This window comes from Platalea leucorodia (assembly GCF_965183815.1).
Source record: "Platalea leucorodia genome assembly, chromosome: 3".
NCBI classification, from domain to species: domain Eukaryota; kingdom Metazoa; phylum Chordata; class Aves; order Pelecaniformes; family Threskiornithidae; genus Platalea; species Platalea leucorodia.
In genome coordinates this window covers 73,171,122-73,194,838 of record NC_138825.1, presented here as the reverse complement: position 1 = coordinate 73,194,838, position 23,717 = coordinate 73,171,122, and the positions used below count along the sequence as shown (strand labels likewise).

Below are 23,717 nucleotides of genomic sequence, written 5' to 3'. Positions count from 1 at the left end.
CAGCAACAGAGTTTTAAACTAGCTCCAGGCAGGACAAACTTACAGTGCCCCTTTAGAGACAGGGTATGAAATCAGAAAAGATTTCACTATGCACTCCTGATGAGAATAATTATTTCAATTATTTCAGTGCCAAGTGATACACAACACAGAACTTAACCTGAAAAGAAGGAAATCAGCCACTTATCGAAAACATAAGGGACTACATGAAGGAATGCTGATCACTGCTGAAAAGTTATATGATGTAAACTGCAATTTAAAACTAATCAAATGATAGAAGATGTAATACAGTCCCAAGGAAGAGGTTGCTTGCTCAAGTTTATTTTTACTATAATAAAAACAAAACCATACCAAAAGCCATTCAACTCAAAACTAAGACAGACTAAATAAATCAAGGTATTTATTTTGCTTTTGTTAAGCTGCTGTTGCCATTATGCATAATAATATGCAACCCTTAAAATCACACATACACTTGTTTGTCCACCAGTATTTTTACACGCAATTAGCAGCATAAGCAGTAAGATCCATCTGACCAACAGATCAAAGTAAAGCACTTTCCTGAAAATGTTTGGTTTTATGCACTGAACACTGGGGTGATTAACAGGTCATATAGGCCAAGTTGGGTGAGTTCTACCAAGGCTACTCACAGTGAAATGCCTTTTAAAGGTATTATTTTTCAAAAGTACTGGGGGGGGGGAGGGGATAAATTATTTTACAAAATGTCAATTTATCTGGACTTCAAAAAAATTTTTTAAAATAGATTTCAGTTCAATCTAATCCTAAAAATGTTACTATTCTTGTTTTTTGTAAATAAGTTAGCTCCCACTTTGAAACCTACGTAACAAACTTATGCTGTTAAATTCATATTTATACACACACATAGCAGAAGCTCAGTTTTCAAAAGGACTGAGTGTTCCTAGGTAAAGTCAAAGGAATTGTATCATCTTTCGTGGTCATTTATGGGGACACGCCATTCAGCGCAAAACTGTCCTTCAGCATACCAAAGAATTACATATTTAGAAGTGACATTTTAAAAAACACAATATTGAAGTGAAAACAATCACAAAAATGAAGAAATAACTCATATCTATTTTCCACAAATGCTGGAAATTATGGAGGAAGAGCTCTTCTTTTCAACTTACATGTCCTGGTGGTGCTTGCATTGGTCGTTTTAGATCATTCCGACCTCGACAAGCTCTAATAACGGTTTTGTGACGATGAAGGTGTATTTCTGCTTCAAGCTGATTCCAGAGCTTGTCATGAGCAGGTCCTTTCATATCTCGGCCCAGTAACTGAATCTGCTGGACCCTACATAATGACAAAGGGAGTAAAACAACATGCTATATTACAACTGGAAAATCAATGCATTGTACAACTCATACACTTCATCCGGCTACAGCACACAGTCACACAGCAACTAGTACAAGTGCAATAACTGTGGGGATTTTTTGTTCAATTTTGTTCCATTAACTGCAAATCTGAGACTTTTCCTACTTAGTCTTAACTTTAGACCTGCCTCTGGGGATGAAAAGGAAGAAAACAACAACAAAAAACATCTCATGCTAAGGGACATGGATTGACTTTACATACCTTCCAGCTAGTTCCTTATCTAAATACTTGGCTGCCAATCTTGCTCCATAAACCTCAGCCTGAAGCACAGCTATGTGTCGACGAAGAGCTTCATTTTCCTTCCTCAGCAACTTCACTTCAGCTTCCAGCTGAGCTTCTTTCACTTTTTCTTTCTTGTTAGCTTCAAGTTCTCTCTCCTTAAAAAGAAAAAAAAAAGTTGAAAGATTTTATCAAAGTTAATAATGAAAGAGCACTTGCTGTTTCTGTGCACACAATGTGAAGTAATTCTCCTGTGTACAGGACATGCGTGCAGGAAAAAAATGAAAGCAGGGACTCTGGCACTGCAGCTAGTGGTTTGCATACTCCCCTCTGGGGAGAGGAGGCCTTGCATTCAACTCTGTGCTCCTGACATGATTTTTATCCAGCTTACAACTCCTTAGCACAAAATGCATATACTGGTTCAAAGTCCAAGGACTGGAACTAGCAACAGTGCTTCTCCCTGTCACACACAGGTAGCAAAACATATGTAGCCTGAATATCGCCCGTACTTTTTCCTGTGTTCAAATGGAAGATTCATACAGTGAGAGAGAAGATTATTTTAAAAATGAAAACCACTAAGTATTTCAATTTGATAATATTCTTTAACTATTTTAATACAATATTTAATATGACCAGATGTCAAAGAAATGTTCTTTAAGTCTGTATATCCTTAAAATGACAATTATTTTCATGCAAACGACCAAGGAATGTTCAGCCAAGGACATTTCCAAATCAGACTCTGAAGATCACAAAACTAAAGCCAGAGATTCTACACGTGAAGATGCCTACCCTGACAAAACTTAAGAGAGAAGTTAGTGCAAAATAGCTTTGTTAAAAAAACACCAAACCACACAAAAACCACTCTAAGAAATGTACTTTCCCTTTTTCTCCCCCCACCCAAAAAAGGAATTATGGAAATACAAATTACTTCCATAGTGGTCCATCTCAAATGTACAGAAAATGCATAGTCATTATCTTTGCTAAGATCCAGAGTACCGGAGTCAAAGGAATTCGTATGCTCAACTCACATTGCTATTCTACAAAATCTACTTTAAGAAGAGCACATTTGCTTACTTGTATGTCTTTTCTATATCCCTTTTACAAAGTGGGGGGAAAGAATTACTGCAAACCAGGAAAACAGTAGAGAGACAGGATCTATTACTGTTCCATTTTAAAAATGTCTGTGAACTGAAATAGCAATAAAAACTAAGTTCACCGTAATACACTTTTGAAGACATTTAAGAGTACCTTAGAAGTGTTCTTTGTACTCGTACCAATTACATTATTAAACAAACAAAACCAGGAGCTGCTACTAAAGAAGCGATAGGACAGAAAGAAAATTTTACAGAACTGGCAAGACAAATCTGTTATCAAATTGTGAATATGCTTATTCGTTATTCCAAGCCTGGATATAAAACCATGAATATGGCTGATATTGCTGCATTTGAGATATTAAGCAAGGCTGGTCCTTCCAAAGAGAGGTATTTTCACAATAGGCACTTATAGCTATTTGCCAGAAAGACAACTCCGAATTTGATGGACTCTACTACCACCCTCACCTGTTAAGTACTTGTATCAGGTTAAACAAATGGAGTAGGGACATGGCTTAGGAACATGGTTTAGAGGTGGACCAGGCAGTTAGGTTAACAGGTTGGACTCGATGATCTCAGAGGTCCTTTCCAACCTTAACTATTCTATGTTCTATGAGTACATTACACATATATACATATTGGCCACGAATTGCCTAGCATGCTGCTCAGGGGGAGTGGCACGAAGATTGCTTGAAATCGCTGGCATTTCACTTCCTGCAATTCCCATATTGACCCAGTTTCAGATCAGGTTTGACTCCACATGCACATTAGAAAACCTCTCACACAAAGCCTCTTCTGGTCTCTGGCCTTTGGGTTGGGGGCTGTCTTGTGAGAGGACTCTTAACAAATCTCTTTCTGAACTAATCTACGTTTGAAGAATAGGAGTTTCTAAAATTATGCCAATTGTCTCTATTATTATGATGGTCTTGGGCTATTTTAATTCACATCCACTGCCAGTAGCCAACAGGCAATGACAAGAATTCAAGAGTGCCAACACGCTGCGTTGCCTCTGCCACACACTTTAGCGGTAAGAACGGTCACAGTTCAGACATAACGCTCATTTTACAGTAGCTGGAGAGTCCATATACAGCTACACTGTTCCTGTAACACTTATGTTAGCTATGTATGCATTGCCAATATTGCTCTAAATAGTATAGGCCCCCTGTTTATGTACGTACTCACTTTTAGAACATCTTTTATTTGACAAATACAAAAAGACAAAGACTAGAATTTGACAGACATAAGAAGCTACATTATTCACACCCAAACCTCCATTTTCTTCCTCATTGGATATTTTTGTGATTTATTTACTGAATAAAAAGTCATAAACTAAAAATTCATAATATCTTTGCCAATAATTTGTTAGAGTGTCCCAGTCCTGTTTTCTATTCAGAAAAAAGCTTTTGAGATGTATAAGTTCCTTGGAAGAATTCCAGCCTCCCCTGGAAAAGTGAATTGCTAAAGTGATCCAAGATATTTGCTTACCCTAGCAAATTCCATGTAGCACACTTTACTGTAGTTATATGAAGTAGCCAGCTTAAAAACTCTCAAGACTGAAACTTTCCATTTATTTTCTCTGAATTTGATTCCTCATTTCAATTAAATTTAAACAAAAAGTCAAATGTTATATTTCTAAGTGGAATCACTTCTAGTCACGCATTTTAAATGTTATACCTAAAATATGAAGAACGATGATTCTATGATTCTATGAGTACTTTACACGTATATACATATTGGCCATGAACTGCCTAGCACTCGGGGGAGTGGCACAAAGATTGCCATAGAATTGTCTTTTTTCCTATTTTCTCCATTACTATGACTATTACTCTGTGGCTGAGGTAGAAAACTATACCCAGAAGCCATTCTTAACACTACTCCGGACTGTCTCCAACTGATCACCACAAAGAAAAATCAAAGGTTTGCCATACAGAATATCTGACGATGTACCGAAAGAACATGCCTTTTTTTGACTGACTGTCATAAGATGAGTTATGTCTCCAAAAATCTTTAAAAAATTGAGGAAGTTACAGAATTGTTTCATGCTTTCTAGTGTTCACAGTATTGCATAGGTTCTGCAAAAGAGAATAAACTATATTTTCTGTTGGTAATATAAAAAAAACACCAAACCAAAAATGTAACTGCAATATTGAAGATCAAAGCTTACAGTTACCAGCTATCCTCTGGCTTTTCAAAGAGCAAATACTGAGCAATGATAAGGAGGTATATAACATAACAAAAGCCGTGTAAAAACCTTCCAAGTCTATCACCGTGAAAGACCGAAAGATAAAAGTTAACTTTGCATCACTTCTCATCTATGTATTATTGAGTTTATATGCTTTGGGCTGTTACACAAGCCAGTAAATCATATTAAGTCATTCCCATAAAAAGAACTGAGGAAAACAAGGAAAAGTTGACAGGATTTTTTCAAAAAATACAATATCTAAAATACCTCATACTGATATGATGTGTACAGTGTTTATGCTTTAGAAATTGTATAACACCTTAAAAGTTTCTGAAATACTGCCAGAACAATCTTTCAGAATGTCAAGCTGTCAGATATCACCCCAAATTAGCCATAACAGTAATAAATAAAACACACACAGACTTAGGAAAGAGGGCAGCAAAACTAGAAAAGGAAAACTAAAATGTAAAGAAAATTCTTTACACAGCACCTTGCCAACAGACAGGAAGAAGAAAAAAGCCAGATCTGTTTTGCCAGTTTCTGGGGCCAACATATAGAAGTGGTTGCACAAAACAAAAGCACTGCTTAAACATAAAAAAGGCAATCAGCATACTTACCATTTCATCCACAGAAAGGACAGACTTAAGACAGAAGAAAAGAGTTCCATAATTAGAGAAACAGGCAATAGGAACTTCAAGAAAATGCAACAACACAAATGACTTATTCCAAAAGAAATTTACCAGCAGATTGTATATTTCATTAGAAGGCATAAAGAACAAGCACATTGCTATAATTGTACTTAGCAGCAATTCTGGTATTTTGCAATGAAAGTTATTAAAACTCTTACTAAAATTTTTAACCTTATTGTAGTATTGAAAACAATACTTTCTCTTAAAATACCAAGAATCTCTATAAAGAATAGCAAGATAATGTGAAATCCAAGAAAGCAATTTTGAAAGTATCATAGAAAATATATTCTGTAATATAGCATCTGTTATACAGATAATAGATTTTTCTCCTTTCAGAAAGAATAACAAAATATGTATTACAAGAGGGACATAAAGGACAGGGAGAAGTAGCAAAAAAGATATATTAACTGCAAAACTCAAGAAAAAAAATTCCACTCGGCAACTTCACACTTACAAAGAAAGAGTTATTGTGCCTGGACTAAGCAGATAAACCACTCCTAAAAAGGGATTCAGCCTAAACTACATGATGTTATCAGTTGCTTAGCAGTCTGAAACATTTTAAGATGTCTTAGTTCACCACTGTGTACAATTTCACAGTTTGCAGAGTATACATTTATGCTGAGTCTACATACAAAAGAAGAGCGGTTGTCGTTAACAAAGCGAGCAGGAAGTTAACTCGCACAGAACTTTATCTCCCCATCGCATGCTATGTTGACACAGTCCGCCTGTGCCCTCAGAGGCTTTCTGACTGCCAGAAGGTCAGCACCACAGTTGTTATTTACCTAAAACTCAGACTTCCCATTTTACTGTCATTTAAGCAGCTTCAGTTTTGCTTGTTCAAGCTGCCCAGACCTGTATAGCTTTCTGTACCTAGAACAGTTTAAAAGTGAGTTCCTCTCCATTAGAACTATGAAATCCCTAAAAGCAAAGTATAGCAAACTCAAAAGATTAGCCCTGATGTTTACATAAAAAAGGACGAACTAACTGGAATTAAGGAGAGAATATCAGTCTAGGCTATTAAAAAATTAAATTTCAACACAGATGATAAAATCTGAAACAATGTAAATAAAATGTATTTATTTTCACCTGTCGGAAAAAGACTGCTGTCAATAGCATGGAGATTTAATATATCTTTAGAAATTGTTTATAACTAGGTAAGGAGAAACAAAAAGGTTAGAAGTATTACTCTCTATGTCACTCAGAAGTTAAGCCTCACTAATAAAATTTAGGGACTGAAATGACTCACAGTGATGTGTTGGCTTAAAAAATTGGCTACACATAAACCTGCAGCCTAACACTTACAAAACGCTGGTGATATTTAATTAACGCTTATTTACAGGGCCATAAAACTTATCAACAGCCCTGAAGAAACTTCATCATAATTCAATCCAGAATAAGTTATGTGCAGACAATCTAGAAAATGTTACCCTTATACTGAATATGTGAGTATGTAGACCTAGGAACATCGCACTAATGACAGCTTTTGGATCTGAAACGGGAAGAATTTGGGTTACTCCTGTTATTCAGTGATTAGCCTAGATAGCGTTTAAGCTTTATAGCCTATTACTGTGTTTTATTATACATTAATTAACAGGACAAAATAGCAGAGGAGACTAATCTAATGTTCCACATATGTTGGGACTAGGTATTTGCAACCAACGCGTGAAGCAATTTTAAAAACAGCCAGAGAGCTAGACTTTGATTTACGCCAACAGTTAGAAACCACAATCTATACAACATTACTTTACTTTTCTAATTTACAAAGTCTCAGTATTAGAGCCTGAATCTGTGCTGAGGCTAGTAACAAGGCAGACTACACTCTGGTTATCAATGCCAACTAACTGCACAGATTAATTATTGCTAACTTTTGGTGGGCTTTGTAAAGGTCTAAGTTTCTAAAAAACATATCATACAAAAGTATCAGTGGTTTACTGAGTTCTTCTATGACAGTCTGCTGCAGGTAGCAATGGATAGCTCCGTAGATGCATCTGCAGCATGCTTAAAGAATGACGACAGAGAGAGGACTGTGATGACATCTACCCTCTCTCTGTATGGCAGAGCAATCCCATTCTTACTCTTAGCAGAGTATAACTACAATAAAAACAATAGACTTACCTCACTTTAGGCTTTTTTAAGATACGTGAAGATTTGGTTGTATTTGTATATTGGAAGATTTTGCAACTTCTGTATCCAGAAAAGCTTTATAAACTGCCAAAATAGTTTCTTATTCTACTTTAAGAAACCACTAAAAAACGGTTTATGTAAAAACTTCTTAAATTCTTATTCATTATTTTGATGTTATGCTATTTTTAATCGTTGCTAACAACCAACCATAAATGTTATTTAAAAAAGGAAAAGTTAACACTCTCTAACATTTTTAAAGTGAAAATTTGTAACCAGTTTATTCGCACCTTCCAAGAAAGAACTTCAGCCAGGAGAGGGAAAACTATAATATAATCCTCCGTTCAAGCCACCATACTCACCAGTTTTGCCTTAATAGCCCCAGAATCAACACTCTGACCAGTTTTGGCATGTAGCTGAAGTTGAACAGCATGGAGTTGCAAAAGCTGATCATGCACTTCCTTTTCCAATACCGCTTTCTCTGCCTGCGTTTCTGTCAGTTCAGACTTCAGATCAACTAACTGTGCCTGTGAAGATATAATCCATCATAGTAATTAGAGCAAGGATTAAATCGGGTCATCAGAACTGTGATACACAGATATATCATTTGCTGGTACATATATGCTATATGCAGTGTAATACAGATAAGAGTACATGCTGTCACAAGTTCCTCTGTAGCCCAACTTAAGCACTGGATCATTTGCAGGCTTTTCTACTCCCCAACTGCCACCAAATTCATCCATCCACAGACCCAGCATCAAACAACCATGCTGCCGAAAGCTGGGTTTTTCCTCATGCAGACAATGGCATGCGATGTTGATGTCCACTCCAAAACAGGGCAACGGCATTAAACCTACGTAGGACTTACAACCATAGCAATGTCAACACAATTTAAAACTTAAAAATTATTAAATCTAATTGAAAAAAATTATTGATCAAAGTAAAATGACAATTATTAATGCAATGCTGAAATCAAATAACCCAATTTACAACTGGTCTGTTACCAACAGCTTAACTGGAATAGTAAACGAGGTGGACAAACCAGAAGACGTAAATTAACATGCCCCTAAAATGCATTTGTAGAAAACCAGGAGTAGTTATTAACTCTTAAAAAAGTGGTTATGAAACATTTTAAATACAGTTTACATGTAGTATGTGTATCTGGAATATAAGAACAAGTTTTAACATGTTTACCAGGTTACTGGTTATCCTTAAGTTCAAATAGCATTTTATAAGGTAAACATTTATATATATAAATATATATATAAACATTTATATAAGCTTTAAAGCTACTATTTGCCCAAATAAACATAGATTATGATCTCAGGGGAGGGGAATTTTAATCATTTTAATGTTTTTAGGTAAATTTAATGGAATTTTAATGTTTTTAGGTAAATTCTCAGATTACATTTTTGCTTCCAAAAATTCGGAACTAAAAAGCCAAACAGAAGCGCTACTGATTCTTTATTTTAGACATTTTAGATAATTTCAGATATTTAGGTTATTTTAGATAATTTAATAACATTATACTAATGTTCAAATTTGCACTGAATATCAAATTGCAAGCCAACAATCACATTTAAAAGGTCTGTATCAGTAAAAAAAAAAAAAAAAAAAAAAAAAAGGCAGGAAGGATTTGGCTATCAGTGGGGAGTACTTACTGGGTCTAACTTTAGGTACATAATTTAGACAGACAGCCTCCTTAAGCCTCCAGCATAATTACCAGACATAAGTAGGCTCTTCCAGAGGTGGTTCAGAGCACCGAAATTAGAGTGCAAGTTGACGAGGTGGGTCAAGCCAATCTCCAGCTTGCTGCTGCCAAGAAGAATGATCTCCCTTCCTGCCCCCAGCTATGTCCCCTTGCCCCACACCTCCAGGACCGGAGGGTGGGAGACACCCTGCCCATGAGCTCTGCTGATTTCGGACCAGACTCCCCAGAATGGAGCAGAATCACCTCTCTCTGTCCACTTAGATGGAGCCTCAACAGACCAGGTTAGCATTTGCTTTTTGTCAAAGAACGGGGCTGCATGCATTGCCACCTTCTAACTGCCAGAATGACAAAAAACTTGAAACATTTGTAAACCCTCACAGAACTCGCAGAAATTGCCTTCTACAGCAAGATGATATTTAAAATACCATAAAGCCATATGATTTTAGAGAAATGGCTTACTTACAAAACTGCATTGTTCTCCTCAATGACCAGCCACTGCTAAAGTCTCTCTGCTATGGATTATCTATGCTCAAAAGCAGACACACACCCGAACTAAAGTAGGAAAAAAAAAAAAAAAAAAAAAATCACCAGCCTAAGAGGTGATGATATAGTACAGAGCAGATAACTAAGACCTTAACAATGAAGCCACAGTTTGACCCAGTCACAACTGCACATAATGTATAACAATATTACTTCTACTTTATTATTTTTGTTATTATTATTATTATTAAATGTATAATGGTATTACTTCTACTTTTAAAAAAGACCACTAATGTCTTCCTTCTTTTAGACAGGTACTAACAGCTAACGTACTAACTTTTATTACTTTTTTATACACACACACACACACACACACACACACTCATCCCTTCTAATTTGAAATGCCTGGAGAAGCAGAAAGTGGCAGAACAGATAAAATACACCAGTTTAATATTGTCCAGCCTTGCCTAGTAGAGAATGGCATATAAGGAACAGAACAGACTTCTTGTGGGAAAAAAAAGTTGTGCAAATTACAAAGCAGCAAGAATGATGGCTACCAGTTTTGCAACATGCATGATGCTCCAAAGGGATCACAAACAGACTGTCAAACTCATAATAAAAAAAAAACAGTACTCTGCCTATGACCCAGGATTTAAATTCGTATCCTGCTGTTTTAATAAAGAGAGCAAAATGAGAAATGGTATGAGCACACATCATGGAAGTAATCTATTTTCACGTTATGAAAAGTCATAAATCTATCCCCAGGAACAGAAGCAGATACAAGAGTCACACCGAAAAGCAAACACAATAACCTGGTTTCAAATCTTGTGATCTGCTTCTACGAAGGCTGACAAATCTTTACATTATTTCACAGAAGTTCTGCCTTTCTCAGCTTGGCCAGCTCACTTCATTCTCCTTTGTATTACTCTCACTAGCACTGCTTTTTATCCACATTCCCTCACTTTGTTATAAAGGAATCATATGGAAAGACCACCGGAAATTCAACAGCTTTACATTCAATTTTGGAAGCTACTCAGCAAAAACCAGAGAGGGGGCAGAGACAGCAAATGCTGAGTACAAACAAGAACTATCGGTTAGGCCATGCCTTCCAAGAGCACCATTCACTGCACGAGGCAGGGGTTCTACAGAAAAAGATGGTGCCAGCTCATATAATTATAATGTGTTGATTTGCAGAAGCACAATGAGGATAAATTAATGTTGCACAAGCAACTGTACCAATCCTTTAATTGGTAGCTTTTGGATGTACTTTCCAACAAGACCGTCGAACGAGAGACGTCACTTATTTTGAAGGTTTTGACTGTTCTAGAATTTGTGGAGAAGCCAGATGGGGCAGAAGTAACAAACACCCACCCACAGGAGACCATTGAGCTTCACGGTTAGGAGAGATTAGGAAGAGCCACCAAACAACAAATAGAGAACAGAAACTTTCATTGGGGAACAATAAGGGGCAGAGGTTGAAAAGAAGGCAGTATGTTTACTTTCATAACATCCTTGAGCAGTAACTCTCTGATTCAGCCAAAAGAGGAACTCTTCTGTATTTAGGGCAGTATACAACTGTGCAGATTAGCAATTAGCATGCATTAGCAACTATCACACTGCAAGGTAACACCTTAGTTTCTCTCTGCTAGCTCATTTGTGAGTCTATGCCCCAAGCAACACACAGTTAGTAGAAGGACTGGACTGTGGCTCATGGAAGTACGATTTAATCATGAAAACCTACATCTAGCCCTATAGCACAGATGGAGAGAGAACTGGAGAATCAAGCAGACAGGATATGAAGGAGAAGGAATTTGCACAGCTCTTTTTTCCTTTTATTCTGACACTGCTTGGTAAGGTCAACGCCTTTCGAGATACGCTCATTTGTCTCTGACTTGCTGAAGTCTTGGATACTTTTCTCAGACCAAGATCCATAACTGGAATTCGGTACCAATGGCAATGGGAAGTGCCCGGTCTGGGCTTTACAACGGAAGCCAAAGCTTACTGAAATCAACCAGAAAATAACCAAGTTTCTTCTTTACTAAAGGAAGTCAGACCATTTGTTTCAATGCTCCGCTTTTCCCACCTCTCTTGTCTGGGGACAACGATCACTAACTGTTCCTGAGGCCTTCTGAGAAATGTTTCAGTTCAATACTAGCTGCTAACTGAGAACTCTTGAGAAGCTACATAAATGAGACGCTATGGAAAACACTAAGAAAAAAAGAACAGCAGTGCTGACGGAATCACTTATTTTTCTAAATTTTTCTAAATAATCACTTATTTTTCTAAATTTCTCATTCAAGCATGTTCTCCAATTTATCAATAATTATTAGGCACAGTACTGTTAATTTCTTTATATTTACTGTCCCAATCAAAATCCATACACTGTCAACTATACAACACGTACTCCTTGGTTTATTACCTTCTTTCTCCTTGCTGTTCTGAATAAAAAAATAAACCAACCTTTAATACTGATCTGATCTGTCTGGGGTGTGGGGAGGAAAGGTAGTCCCACAAGTCTGTTTTTTTTCTCTTCTTCCACAAAGTACCAGTAAACACATGCTGTTTCAGAAACAGCTACTGTTTTAGATTATCACTCCATTGGTCCATAATCAAGCTATTTCTAACTCTAAATAAAAGTCTACAATTCAAGTAAATTGCAGATCTAGTCAAATTAATCAAATAGTAAAACTCAATATTTATCTTCCAAACAATCTAACATACGGATGATACCAGAGGAATAGTTTTGAAAGGCTGACTAAATATTTAATCAATTTTGGGGCATATCTTGCCATTTACCAGGTATTTTCTATTTGACAGAGATCTTACACCTATGAAAATTTTAAAAAAATTTCAATTGAAATAACTCAAGAATTTATAAATTATCCTTTTTTTCTATAAGATACAAAAGAAAATAAATCATGGCATTAAGCAACAGACAAATACTTATTCCGCAGAGCATTCAAAAATATTATTGAAAAAAATGTTAAAAAAAAAGCTCTAGAGAACAGTCCAGACATAACGTCCCTCTATTTTTAATCAACAGTTCTTATTTCCTATTCAAGCAGTTATGAGTTATCAAAAAGTTGTGTTTGATATAAATGATCTCATGCTAAATATGTATTTTAAGCTGTCAATATAATCAATTTCAGCTTAAATGCTGGGATTGATTGCACTGACAGTCATGGAGTTCTTGAAGTCTTAACCAGTGTTTTTCATTAGGAGGCAGAGGGCTTTGAGCCTTAGAAACAAAATAAACATCACTGAGGTCTCTTCCAATTATTTTGTGTCATATCTTACCATTTTTTTCATATGTTGCTCTGAACTCTCATAAAAAACTACTTATTCATCCGCCTGTGATTTTTCATAGAAAAGTGATTGTTAGAACAACTACACAAATATAATTTATTTCTAGATCTCAGAGCCATACTCAAAGATCCTATGCTAAGTTTGACCACAATGAGGAATAAAAATGTCAACCTTGCCCTGAACAACTTACAATGTAAATACACAAAGGAAATGATGAATAAATATAACATGAAAGAGAAGCACAAATACAGAGGCATTTGTGTCTAGAACTGCACAACAGGACGTGGACAGATGGCACGCTAAAACCGCAAGTTACCATTTCCCATAACCATCACTGCTTGAATGAGGCATTAGAAGATGGCACTATCGCGACCTCCGAGATCCGAAGCATCAGAGGGAGCACACGCAGACCGAGACAGCTTGAGGAAGTGGGGTGATGGTGGCTAACACAGCCTGCCGGCAGGAAACCAGCTACCTCTCACTACTGAAAGGGAAACCAGTTGCAGAGGTGGGGGGGGCAAACAGGGAGATGGCACCCTCAGATAAAATAATGACAATGTTTCTAGCTTTGGGAAAAGCTTTTTCATTTTCTGAGCTGTCACTCCAATAATTTCTGCAGTACAGACAAGAGTTTTATTTGAGCTAATGGATATGAAGAAATATCTAAGAATTACCCATTGCCCAGACATGAGGACTCAAAATGGAGCGAAGCTTAACTGGAAAGCTAGGTCATCGGCCTGGGACAAGGCAGTGGCATTATTCACCACACCAAATAAAAATGAGAGGAAGACCTGAATTCCCTCAACATCAGAGTGTAATAAATGCTTTTCGAGGCTTGTAATGATTCACTTTTTTGCATATCAATTTCTAGCTCAAAAAAAGACTGAGCATAATGGACATATTAGAAAACACACGAGATTTTTCAGCAAAGGAAAGCTAGATACATACAAAAATATCCATCATATTGCCATCCTCCAGTGACTAAAAGTCATAAGTCAAGTACTCATCAAATGCCTTTAAAGTAGCAAATATTCTTTAAAGATTTTTTTCATTTTCCTTTCATTTCAGAACATTAGGGTACACCTCATTCATTCTCATAACAAGCCTTCTAAACTCATAAAGGTCTGAAAACTGTCTTTTTTAAATGAAGGATGATTTTTTTTCCACCATATCATCTCTAGATGCCAGCAGCTAGGACTTCAAGAAACATCGAACACAAGCAAATTAGCAATAAAAAAAACCACAAAAACTGGTAACATTTCATCATTTCTATCTTAGTTTCCTAAACAAGGCAGTCTAGTGCCATCATTTTATCTGTATATGTACATTTCTCCCTATTTCACCTTCCCTCCCGGCTGATTTGAATTGAATCCATTTTCAAGATTCAAACAAATCCATTAAGGGGGCAAAGGTGTGTATGATTAAAGTTAAATGATTAAAGATTAAATGATTACAACAGACAAGTTTTGCACAAAACAGCTGCTCAGTAGCAAAGAGTGATTGATTAGGGGGCGGCACGCCAATGTTTGAGGGACAGGGTGCTAGCGAGGTCCTTCAGTCTCCCATCTCAGTGGAGGCAGGGGATGGAGATCCATGCCACAGCAAAGATACAAGGGCTATGAATGTGTTAGAAACCACAGAAGCACCTGAGAATGGTCCCATAGGAATCAGGGCCTCTCCCACCACAAAGATGGCAGGACCAGTAGTCCAACTGCAGTGCATCTACACCAATGCACGCAGCACGGGCAACAAACAGTAGGAGCTGGAAGCCCTTGTGCAGCAGGAAAACGATTACATAGTTGCCATCACGGAAACATGGTGGGATGTCTCGCACAACTGGAGTGCTGCAATGGATGGCTAGAAACTCTTCAGAAGGGATAGGCAAGGAAGGAGAGGCGGTGAGGTAGCCCTGTACATTAGGTAGTGTTTTAATTGTCTAGAGCTTAATGATGGTCTACTTAGACTTCAGTAAAGCCTTTGACATCATTTCCCACAGCATTCTCCTAGAGAAACAGGCTGCTCATGGCTTGGACAGGCGTACGCTTCGCTGAGTAAAAAACTGGCTGCATGGCCAGGCCCAAAGAGTGGTGGTGAATGGAGTTAAATCCGGTTGGTGGCCAGTCACAAGTGGTGTTCTCCAGGGCTCAGTATTGGGGCCACTCCTGTTCGATATCTTTATCAATGATCTGGACGAGGCGATCGAGAGCACCCTCAGTAAGTTTGCAGATGACACCAAGTTGGGTGGAAATGTTGAGCTGCTGGAGGGTAGGAAGGCCCTACAGAGGCACCTGGACAGGCTGGATCGTTGGGCCGGGGCCAACTGTGCAAGGTTCAACAAGGCTCAGTGCCAGATCCTGCACTTGGGTCACAACAACCCCATGCAATGTTACAGGCTTGGGGAAGAGTGGCTGGAGAGCTGTCTGGCGGAAAAGCACCTGGGGGTGCTGGTCAATAGCTGGCTGAACATGAGCCAGCAGTGTGCCCAGGTGGTCAAGAAGGCCAATGGCATCCTGGCTTGTATCAGAAATAGTGTGGCCAGCAGGACCAGGGAAGTAATTGTCCCCCTATACTCGGCACTGGTGAGGCTGCACCTCGAGTACTGTGTTCAGTTTTGGGCCCCTCACCACAAGAAGGACATTGAGGTGCTGGAGCGTGTCCAAAGAAGGGCAACGAAGTTGGTGAAGGGTCTGGGGCACAAGTCTTATGAGGAGAGGCTGGGGGAGATGGGGTGGTTTAGTTTGGAGAAAAGGAGGCTGAGGGGAGACCTTATTGCTCTCTGCAACTACCTGAAAGGAGGTTGTAGCGAGGTGGGGATTGGTCTCTTCTCCCAAGTAACAAGCGATAGGACAAGAGGAAATGGCCTCAAGTTGCTCCAGGGAGGTTTAGGTTGGATATTAGGAAAAATTTCTTCACCAAAAGGGTAGTCAGGCACTGGCACAGGCTGCCCAGGGAAGTGGTTGAGTCCCCATCTCTGGACGTATTTAAAAGACAGGTAGAAGTGGCGCTTAGGGACATGTTTAGTGGTGGACTTGGCAGTGCTAGGTTAATGGTTGGACTTGATGATCTTAAAGGTCTTTTCCAACCTAAACGATTTTATGATTCTATGATTGGTGCCCTCATGGAGGGAAAAGTGGGAAGAGTGAGACCTCAGATACTTTGTTTAATCCACCCAGAGACAAGAGCCAACAGCAGGGTGGCTAGGCACCACATGCACAGTTCTGAGCCAGTGACTGTGCTGCTGCCTCTTGTCCAGCCAACTAACCAAAACCACAAGGAGATGAAAAGGCAAAGGATGCTGCGTTGTGGAAACTCACAGATCACAGGAGAGAGCTGGGAGTGCCTGAATTGGAAGGTCTTAGTGACTTGAGAAAGTGCTCGATGCTTGCATTAGGACAAATCATTCCCCACAAATCAGCAGGAAGGGAGATTTCACAAGCTCCATTCATTCTGTTACCAATAAAACACCTCGGATACATGTTATTTTTAATAGCTAATTTTACAAGAGAGGTCCCTATGAATCTTGCCATGGAATCAAACCAAAATTCATAGACAAATAAAGCATATGAGGCATTTTTACTTCTTCGGCAGCATGTCCTCATATAATTTATGCTAGACTCTGCAAAGTTTACCAACATATGTTTTTATGTATTTAAACATTCACTCCTGATCGGGACTATTAACCTTCTGATTCAGAGGCTGAAGGATCTAGGATCATGGAACACAACAGAGCACACTACAATTCTGCAATTACTCTGTGGCTTCTGCCCCAGTATATGCACAAAAAAACAACGTAAGTATCAAGATACGACACTAGCATATTTGCTTAACATTACATTTTGGGGGCACTTTTTCAAAGACAGAAATGTTGCTTAAAGGCAAAAGTAGGTTAAAAACCCCCTAATTATGCTTTACAAACAATGAAATCATTATTCCTAAGTGTTCCCATAACATTACACAACTGCAGGATAGAAAACAATTTTTCAAGACACGACAGCTGTAGCTCCTACAGCCTGAGGCCTAAACATACTCACAGACACCAGGCAGGCAAGTGGTGCTGGTTCAACAACAACAGAGCCTGTCGTGCACAGTTATGAACCACGTAGCCCACATACTAATAAGTTTTCATGGGGACCCCTAACTTTGGCATCAGCCCCTAGATGTGAGGTATCCAAAACTCTTATGTATTATGTTTCTCTAATTGCTGGAAGAAAGGATTGCCTCCATTATCTCACCAGTGCCACTTCACCACTTCAACTACGGCTCTCCAAAAGACAAGAACACTCTACCCTTCCTCAGTCTTGACTATTTGATTCTTCCTGCCTATTAAACGGCATTTGCTGCAATTTCTCACACAACCCTATTAAGTTTAATGGACTGGTTAGAATGAGAAACCACAAAATAGATCAGAGCCCTATTAATCTCACTGTGCTCCTTGCAAAACTAAACAATGTGACAGCACTGTACAAAATGTGAGTTTCTGAATAAATGATACACTTGGGAACCATAATTTTTGTTGATAAAAAAACCCCGATTTCAACACAACCAAAGAATGCTTGCCACTTGACAATGATGAAAATGACTAGCCTGTTTCAAGGAATTATTTTAAAAGACTGTACTTACAAATTTTTAAATGAAATTAAAAGCCTTTATTTCATTATTATTGTGACCTCAAAAAGGACATATGTGACTTAAGTTTTTAGCTAAAGCTTTAAATTTCACAAAATGGTCCTTATCATGTGGCTAATAAGAACATGAATGACAAAATTTATGACTACTGACTCCTTAAATAAACACTACAGTAGCGTAGCTATGCTTTTCCTCCCAACAATTAAAAGATAATGCAATAATACATGTATAGCATCTTAAAAATTTGGGTTCCATTTACATAAATGGATACATCAACCAACATTTATATGCCAGTCACTTTTTCATGAATCTTTTTCATTCTCTATGATTAAAATACCTGTTACTGCAGCAACCTATTATTGTTTCACTTCGCTTTACATACTGTTTCTTGCCACTGATTTAATTCATATTTGACTCTATCATTTGGTTTGCACCTACATTTTTTTTCTCAATCACTGCTTGTACACTTCGCTGCCAGTGCCAAATTTCTGTCTGCCTCAAAGACTTTTTTTTCAGGTTGTCCATGCTTCTAGTTGTTTATTAAGAAGACACAAATCTGTTTTAGGAAATCATATTGGTAGTTTTATTATTGCCATTATTTTGAAAGTCATACTGGCTATGCAATATAATTCAGTAAATAAAACTAAGAAATATAAACTAAAATACTGGTTCCCTATCACTTACTCTTTGGTAACTCCCAACAAATGAGATAGAGAAAAGGAAAACACTACTACATGCTGACTGAAACTAAATCTAGTTAAACTTGCATAGAATTCCAGACCACATTCTATCTAGTACCAACAGATTTCTACTCCAAAAAAGTATTTAGAGTGAAAACTGTAATTAATAAAATAACATCTCCGTAAATACTCGCAATTTTTATGACATTTGAAAAAAAATAAACAATTTATTTATCTTATGAACTTGTTGCAACTATGCTTCCAGTTTTATAGACACATCTGTCGTGGGGCAAAGAAATATCTTCGTCTTCAACAGGTGCATTTCTCACCACAAGGCAAAGGAGAAAGGGGAAAAAATCCAAACAGACCCTCATAAGAAGGTGCATGGTCCTACCTTGGTTTAAAAAGTACTGCTAAACAACAAAGCAGGACTACAATTCTGCAGTGTGCTCCGTAAGATGGACTCGCACACTATATGAAAAGTCACCATGCACATAAAGCCACCTATGTTTAGGTTTTTTGGTTTTCAGGTTTTTTTTTTTTAATAGGGATCTTCAGATTACCTACATAATACTACGGCTTTAGCTGGTACAGTAAAAAGTTACTTACAGAAGAATTCAGCTTATAGGAACATGTTCCTCTAAACCTGCTAACTGATTCCAAGTCCATCAAGGACATAAAACTGCACAGGCAATTAACTTCTTAGACATATACTTAAATGTTTGCCTTAACTTTAGCACGTATGTTGGCTTAGCACAACTGCCAAGACACAGGGTGTGCATTACCAGACATTCCTTTCTAGCTTGTTCATTTAAAATTACAGAATCAGATTGGCAGTCAAAGTGCCAAAGTCAAGCTCAGTTTTCACTGGCACATTGACCTATTTCTTTTACTTCTACAAAATTGCAATATACAGAACTTTTTTTTTTTTTTTTTAAATTGACATTTAGGCAATGTCACAGTCAGCATCATGCAATTTTTTCACCTCAAGTGACAGTCAAACAGGAAAAACAAATCCTATGAACTTCCTCTCAATTAAAAATCTACTGAAATCTCACACACTGACTGCCAGCCTGCATCTGCTGATTATAATGCTTTCCAAGAGACAGAGCATCACAAAAAATCTCCTTTAAAATAGCTGTCATCTCCTTTTAACAGCCCGAGGCCCTTACTGTCCTCCATCAAGATACACTTCTTCATTTGTTCATACTGAAGTGAAGGCTGATCTCAGAAAAGACGGTAGCTTCTATCACCTAACACTTTTTTTCCCCTCTTTAATAAGCTCATTAATTCAACTCTGTCCTACTGTGACCAGCAGGAAAAATATGAAAACAAATCCTCCTCCCCTTTTGTTTAATAAGTTTAATTGAGGACTGTAAATGTTATTAGCACAGTAGTATGTTTATAACCTTTCACCACTCTAAAGCACAAGTACACTTATCCACATACATCCACTGTGCATCTGCATACCTTCAGGTTCCTCTCAAAAATAACTTACCCCTGAATTGGCAACATGTAACTCCCTCTTTGGAAACTACCTTTTTCCTGGAATACTTCTTTCACTATTCAGAAACATCCCTCATACAGTATTTTACCTAGACTCATCTCTCTAGCGGTAGGTATACACCAATGATGCCAAAACATTTTTTGCACCAAAGTCCTACAGCAGGAGCTTCCACCCACCAAACCAACTAAGCTGTGCCTCTTAAAAGCAACTGTATCAATCAGAGAATGCATATTAAGCTGATAAAGTTGATAAATCAAAGTCTGAACTGCATTTCTTTATTCTTGTCTGTAATATTATAAGACGACCCAACAATTCTGGTCAAGGAAATGGAACCCACAAACAATGGAATGATATTCATCATTTTTAATTATTTGTTTGATTTTCCTTTAGGAAATAATATCACTCATTCAGTAAGACAACAGCAGGCAAACGCAGCTGTAGCAGTAAAGTCTTAGCTTTTACCAGTCACTGACACGTTCAGTCAAAGTATTATTTTAATCCAAATAAAGGCATATTTCTGAAGATGGATCTAATTTATTGGCTTGAATAAGTGTTTGTACCTAAGTAAACTATGACTAATGACACTTTTATGAACGTGATGAAAGCTTTGTATTAAAATGTACAAGCATTACAAAGTTGCAATTGTGAGCTATTAAGAAATAATTGCCATTTTTAAAGTTATATGAAACACAGTAACTTGCATTATAAAAACAAAGTAAATCCATTGATCCCATCCTAAACTCCAGTATTAGCGTTAGTGACTTCTTTCAAAATATGTAACTGTATCCTTCGTTTAGGACACTAAGGCTTTTGACTAGACATCTGCGCGCATAAAAAGACAAGACACTCATTCTCAACAGAGCAGCTCCATCTTTTGGAGATTTTAAATGGCAGTTTTCATTTCAAGTTTATGACTCTAATAATCATGAGGTCCTAAAATTAACAACCTTCAAGACAATACTATAACCTTCTAAAGGTCTATTTGAAAGCTAAAAACTCCTTTATAGGCATGAGGCCTAATACTAGTATCAGTAATAAAAATATTTCACAAAATAAAAGACTTTTTATTCACTTCTAAAGCACTCACTCAGGATTCTCAGTACCATTTTTATCAAACCATTACTTCATGCACTTAGACATACACAGTAATTACGCTATTACAGCTACTAACCGTGCTCCTTTGCTCTTCAACTCATTTGAGATCTGAGATCTTCAGTTACTTAGGTGCCCCCAACAATTTTAGATACCAAGGTACCTTTCAGGATCAGAGTTTTATCATTTCCTTTCAAAATATTTAAGCTTGAAACAACATTTCAAAGAAATATTTACGAAGCATCGGCTCATTCTCTTAAAATAACCTGAAAACTCATCTGTTTTACAAGTCTGTATACAACACCCACCATCCCTGTGTAATTTACAATAAATACTGATTGTCTACTATAAACTCATAAATCTTATTTTACTGTGCCTATACAATTAAGCGTACTGTATAGGTTGATAGTATATATACATACCCAATACTACAACGTATATGACAGCACAGCAATACAAACACAAAGAATACTATAAACACCACACAGTAAGTGTTCTGGTGAAATAAAGACTGCAATGAAAAAAGCTCCTAGTTTAATGAAGTCTTTGTTCTACTCTGAAATATCCTGTTCCTCTGTTGAACTCTGGGGATTATTTTGCATAACAGTGTCTTCACACCAGGAAGAAACCTGATTAAAATCAAAGCCAATTTACTTACTTTACTTCCTACTCCAAGGCAGAACTTCAGAAGAGCAGGTTACTGTTTGAAGACTCTTAAATTCCTTTATTATAATAAGTATAGCACAAAGGACTGGAGGAACTGAATTCTGTGGTTTACCTGTCTACTGAAGCTCTTACAAAGCACGTACCTTCACAGTTTTGAAGAATTTTTTCTCCTTATTCCCATATATTTAGAAGTTAGTAGAATAAGCAATACAACACTAAAAAGCATGGCCTACAAGAGATATTGAAGAAACTGGAGGGTTTTAGCCCAGGGAAAAGCCAACTGAGGGAAGACACATCAACGGTTTTCTAATATGTAACAGAAAGACAGGAGGGCAGTTAACACCCACAGGTGTTCAGGACAAGACAAATGACATCACCTACTAAACCAAAGACAACTCAGGTTGGACAGTTATAAAATGACCATAAAGTTCCCCAGAATTTCCTTCCAGAGCGCTCCAGTTCTCGCACAAGTCACGGGACCTGCAGCCCTGCCTCTTGAGCAGCATCGGCACCAGCCAGCTTGGCTCCAGCTGACGCTTCTTTCTTCCCACCCTGACTGAAATTCTGGATTAGGCATGAAGAAAACTTTCCAACAGTAAGGACAGCTATTATTCTCCTCACAGAATGTGCGATCTCCGCTATTAATTTTCAGACACTAAGTTTGGCAGAGAGCTATTTGATCTGCCTCGGAGCATGAAGGGACAAGAGTACCTGTCGGAGTCCACCCTCAATCCATTTTTCTGTTTCATTGACTGGCAAGCAGGAATAATGTCCTCATTTTGACTGCTGACTATAAGTTTTAAGCATCTTGATCATATGTCTTTGTCCTGTTTTTAAAAGGCTTTCCACATTCACCAGGGACTTCATGCAAATAGAAGACCAGTCAGCGGCATCTGTTGCTCAAGCCTGCTGCTTTCAACACCAAAGAGAACTTTTGCTGGCTCCACGCCGTAATCGCCAAAACCAGAGGATCGGCGGGGCCAGGCCCGAACCCCGCGGGGCTGGACACAGCCTCCCCAGGCGCGGGGCCGGGTTAACCCGCCTCAGCTGCTTCCAGCACGGCGCCCAGCGGCCGCGGCGCTCGGCAGAGACCCTCGCTGCCGCGGCGGGCAGGCCGCGGGCCCCGCCGGGCACCCCGCGGGGGAGGCGCCCCCGGCCAGCCCGACCCCGGCCCCGACGGCCGCGGCCCCCCCGCCCCCACCTCCGACCGGAGGCCCCCGGGGGCCGCCTCCGCCTCCCCCGCCTCACCTCCAGCTTGTGGTTGATCTGGGACACGGTCTGCGCCTTGTGGCAGAGCTGGGCGAAGCAGGAGCTGAGGCTGGTCATCTTCTGCCGCCCCTCGTAGGTGATGTCGGCCTGGTCGGGGTCGATCTCGCCCAGCAGCAGGTCCACGTCCACGAAGGCCTTGTCGAACTCCTTCTCCAGCACCTCCAGCCAGCGGAACATGGACACCCCGCCGCCCGACGACGAGGCCGAGCCGGACGCGGCCCCGCCGCAGGCCGCGGCGCCCGGCCCGCAGGAACCGCCGCCCGCCGCCGACATGATGCTGTGCTGCCGCCGCCGCCGCCGCCGCCCCCTCCCCTCGCACGCCCCGGCCCCCCGGGCAGGGCAGGGCCCGCACCCCCCGCCTCAGCCCCCGCCCCGCCTCAGCCGCCCCCCGCGGCCCGCTCCCTCCCGCCCCGCAGGACAAGGCGGCGGCGGCGGCGGTGGCGGCGGGCCCGGCCCGGCTCCAGCGGGGCAGCCACGCAGGGAAGCGAGCGGAACGCGCCCGGCGCGCATGCGCGGCGGCGCTGACAGGCGGCTCCGGAGGCGGCGCGCCGTCGCCCGGCGGCCAGCAGCGCGCGGCTCGTCCTGCCTGCCACAACTCCAAGCGGCGGCAGGCAGCAACGGCCGAGCCCCGAACCCCCGATCGCGGCCGCCGCCCTCCCCAGCCTGCGCCGGCAGGGGGCGCTGTGGGGCGG

The 23,717-nt window shown here is 39.5% G+C and overlaps 1 protein-coding gene across 1 annotated transcript in view; it reads right to left on the bottom strand.

Annotated features, from left to right (window-relative positions):
- Positions 1-23,298, bottom strand: part of GOPC (golgi associated PDZ and coiled-coil motif containing) — a gene marked incomplete at its 5' end in the record, with an annotated part of 29,078 nt that extends 5,780 nt beyond the window's left edge. The window contains 4 exons of the mRNA XM_082307602.1: positions 1,140-1,305; positions 1,588-1,763; positions 8,051-8,215; positions 23,005-23,298. Coding sequence (XP_082163728.1) covers positions 1,140-1,305; positions 1,588-1,763; positions 8,051-8,215; positions 23,005-23,298 — 801 coding nt within the window. The remainder of the gene's footprint in view (positions 1-1,139; positions 1,306-1,587; positions 1,764-8,050; positions 8,216-23,004) is intronic.
- Positions 23,299-23,717: the final 419 nt, after the last annotated feature.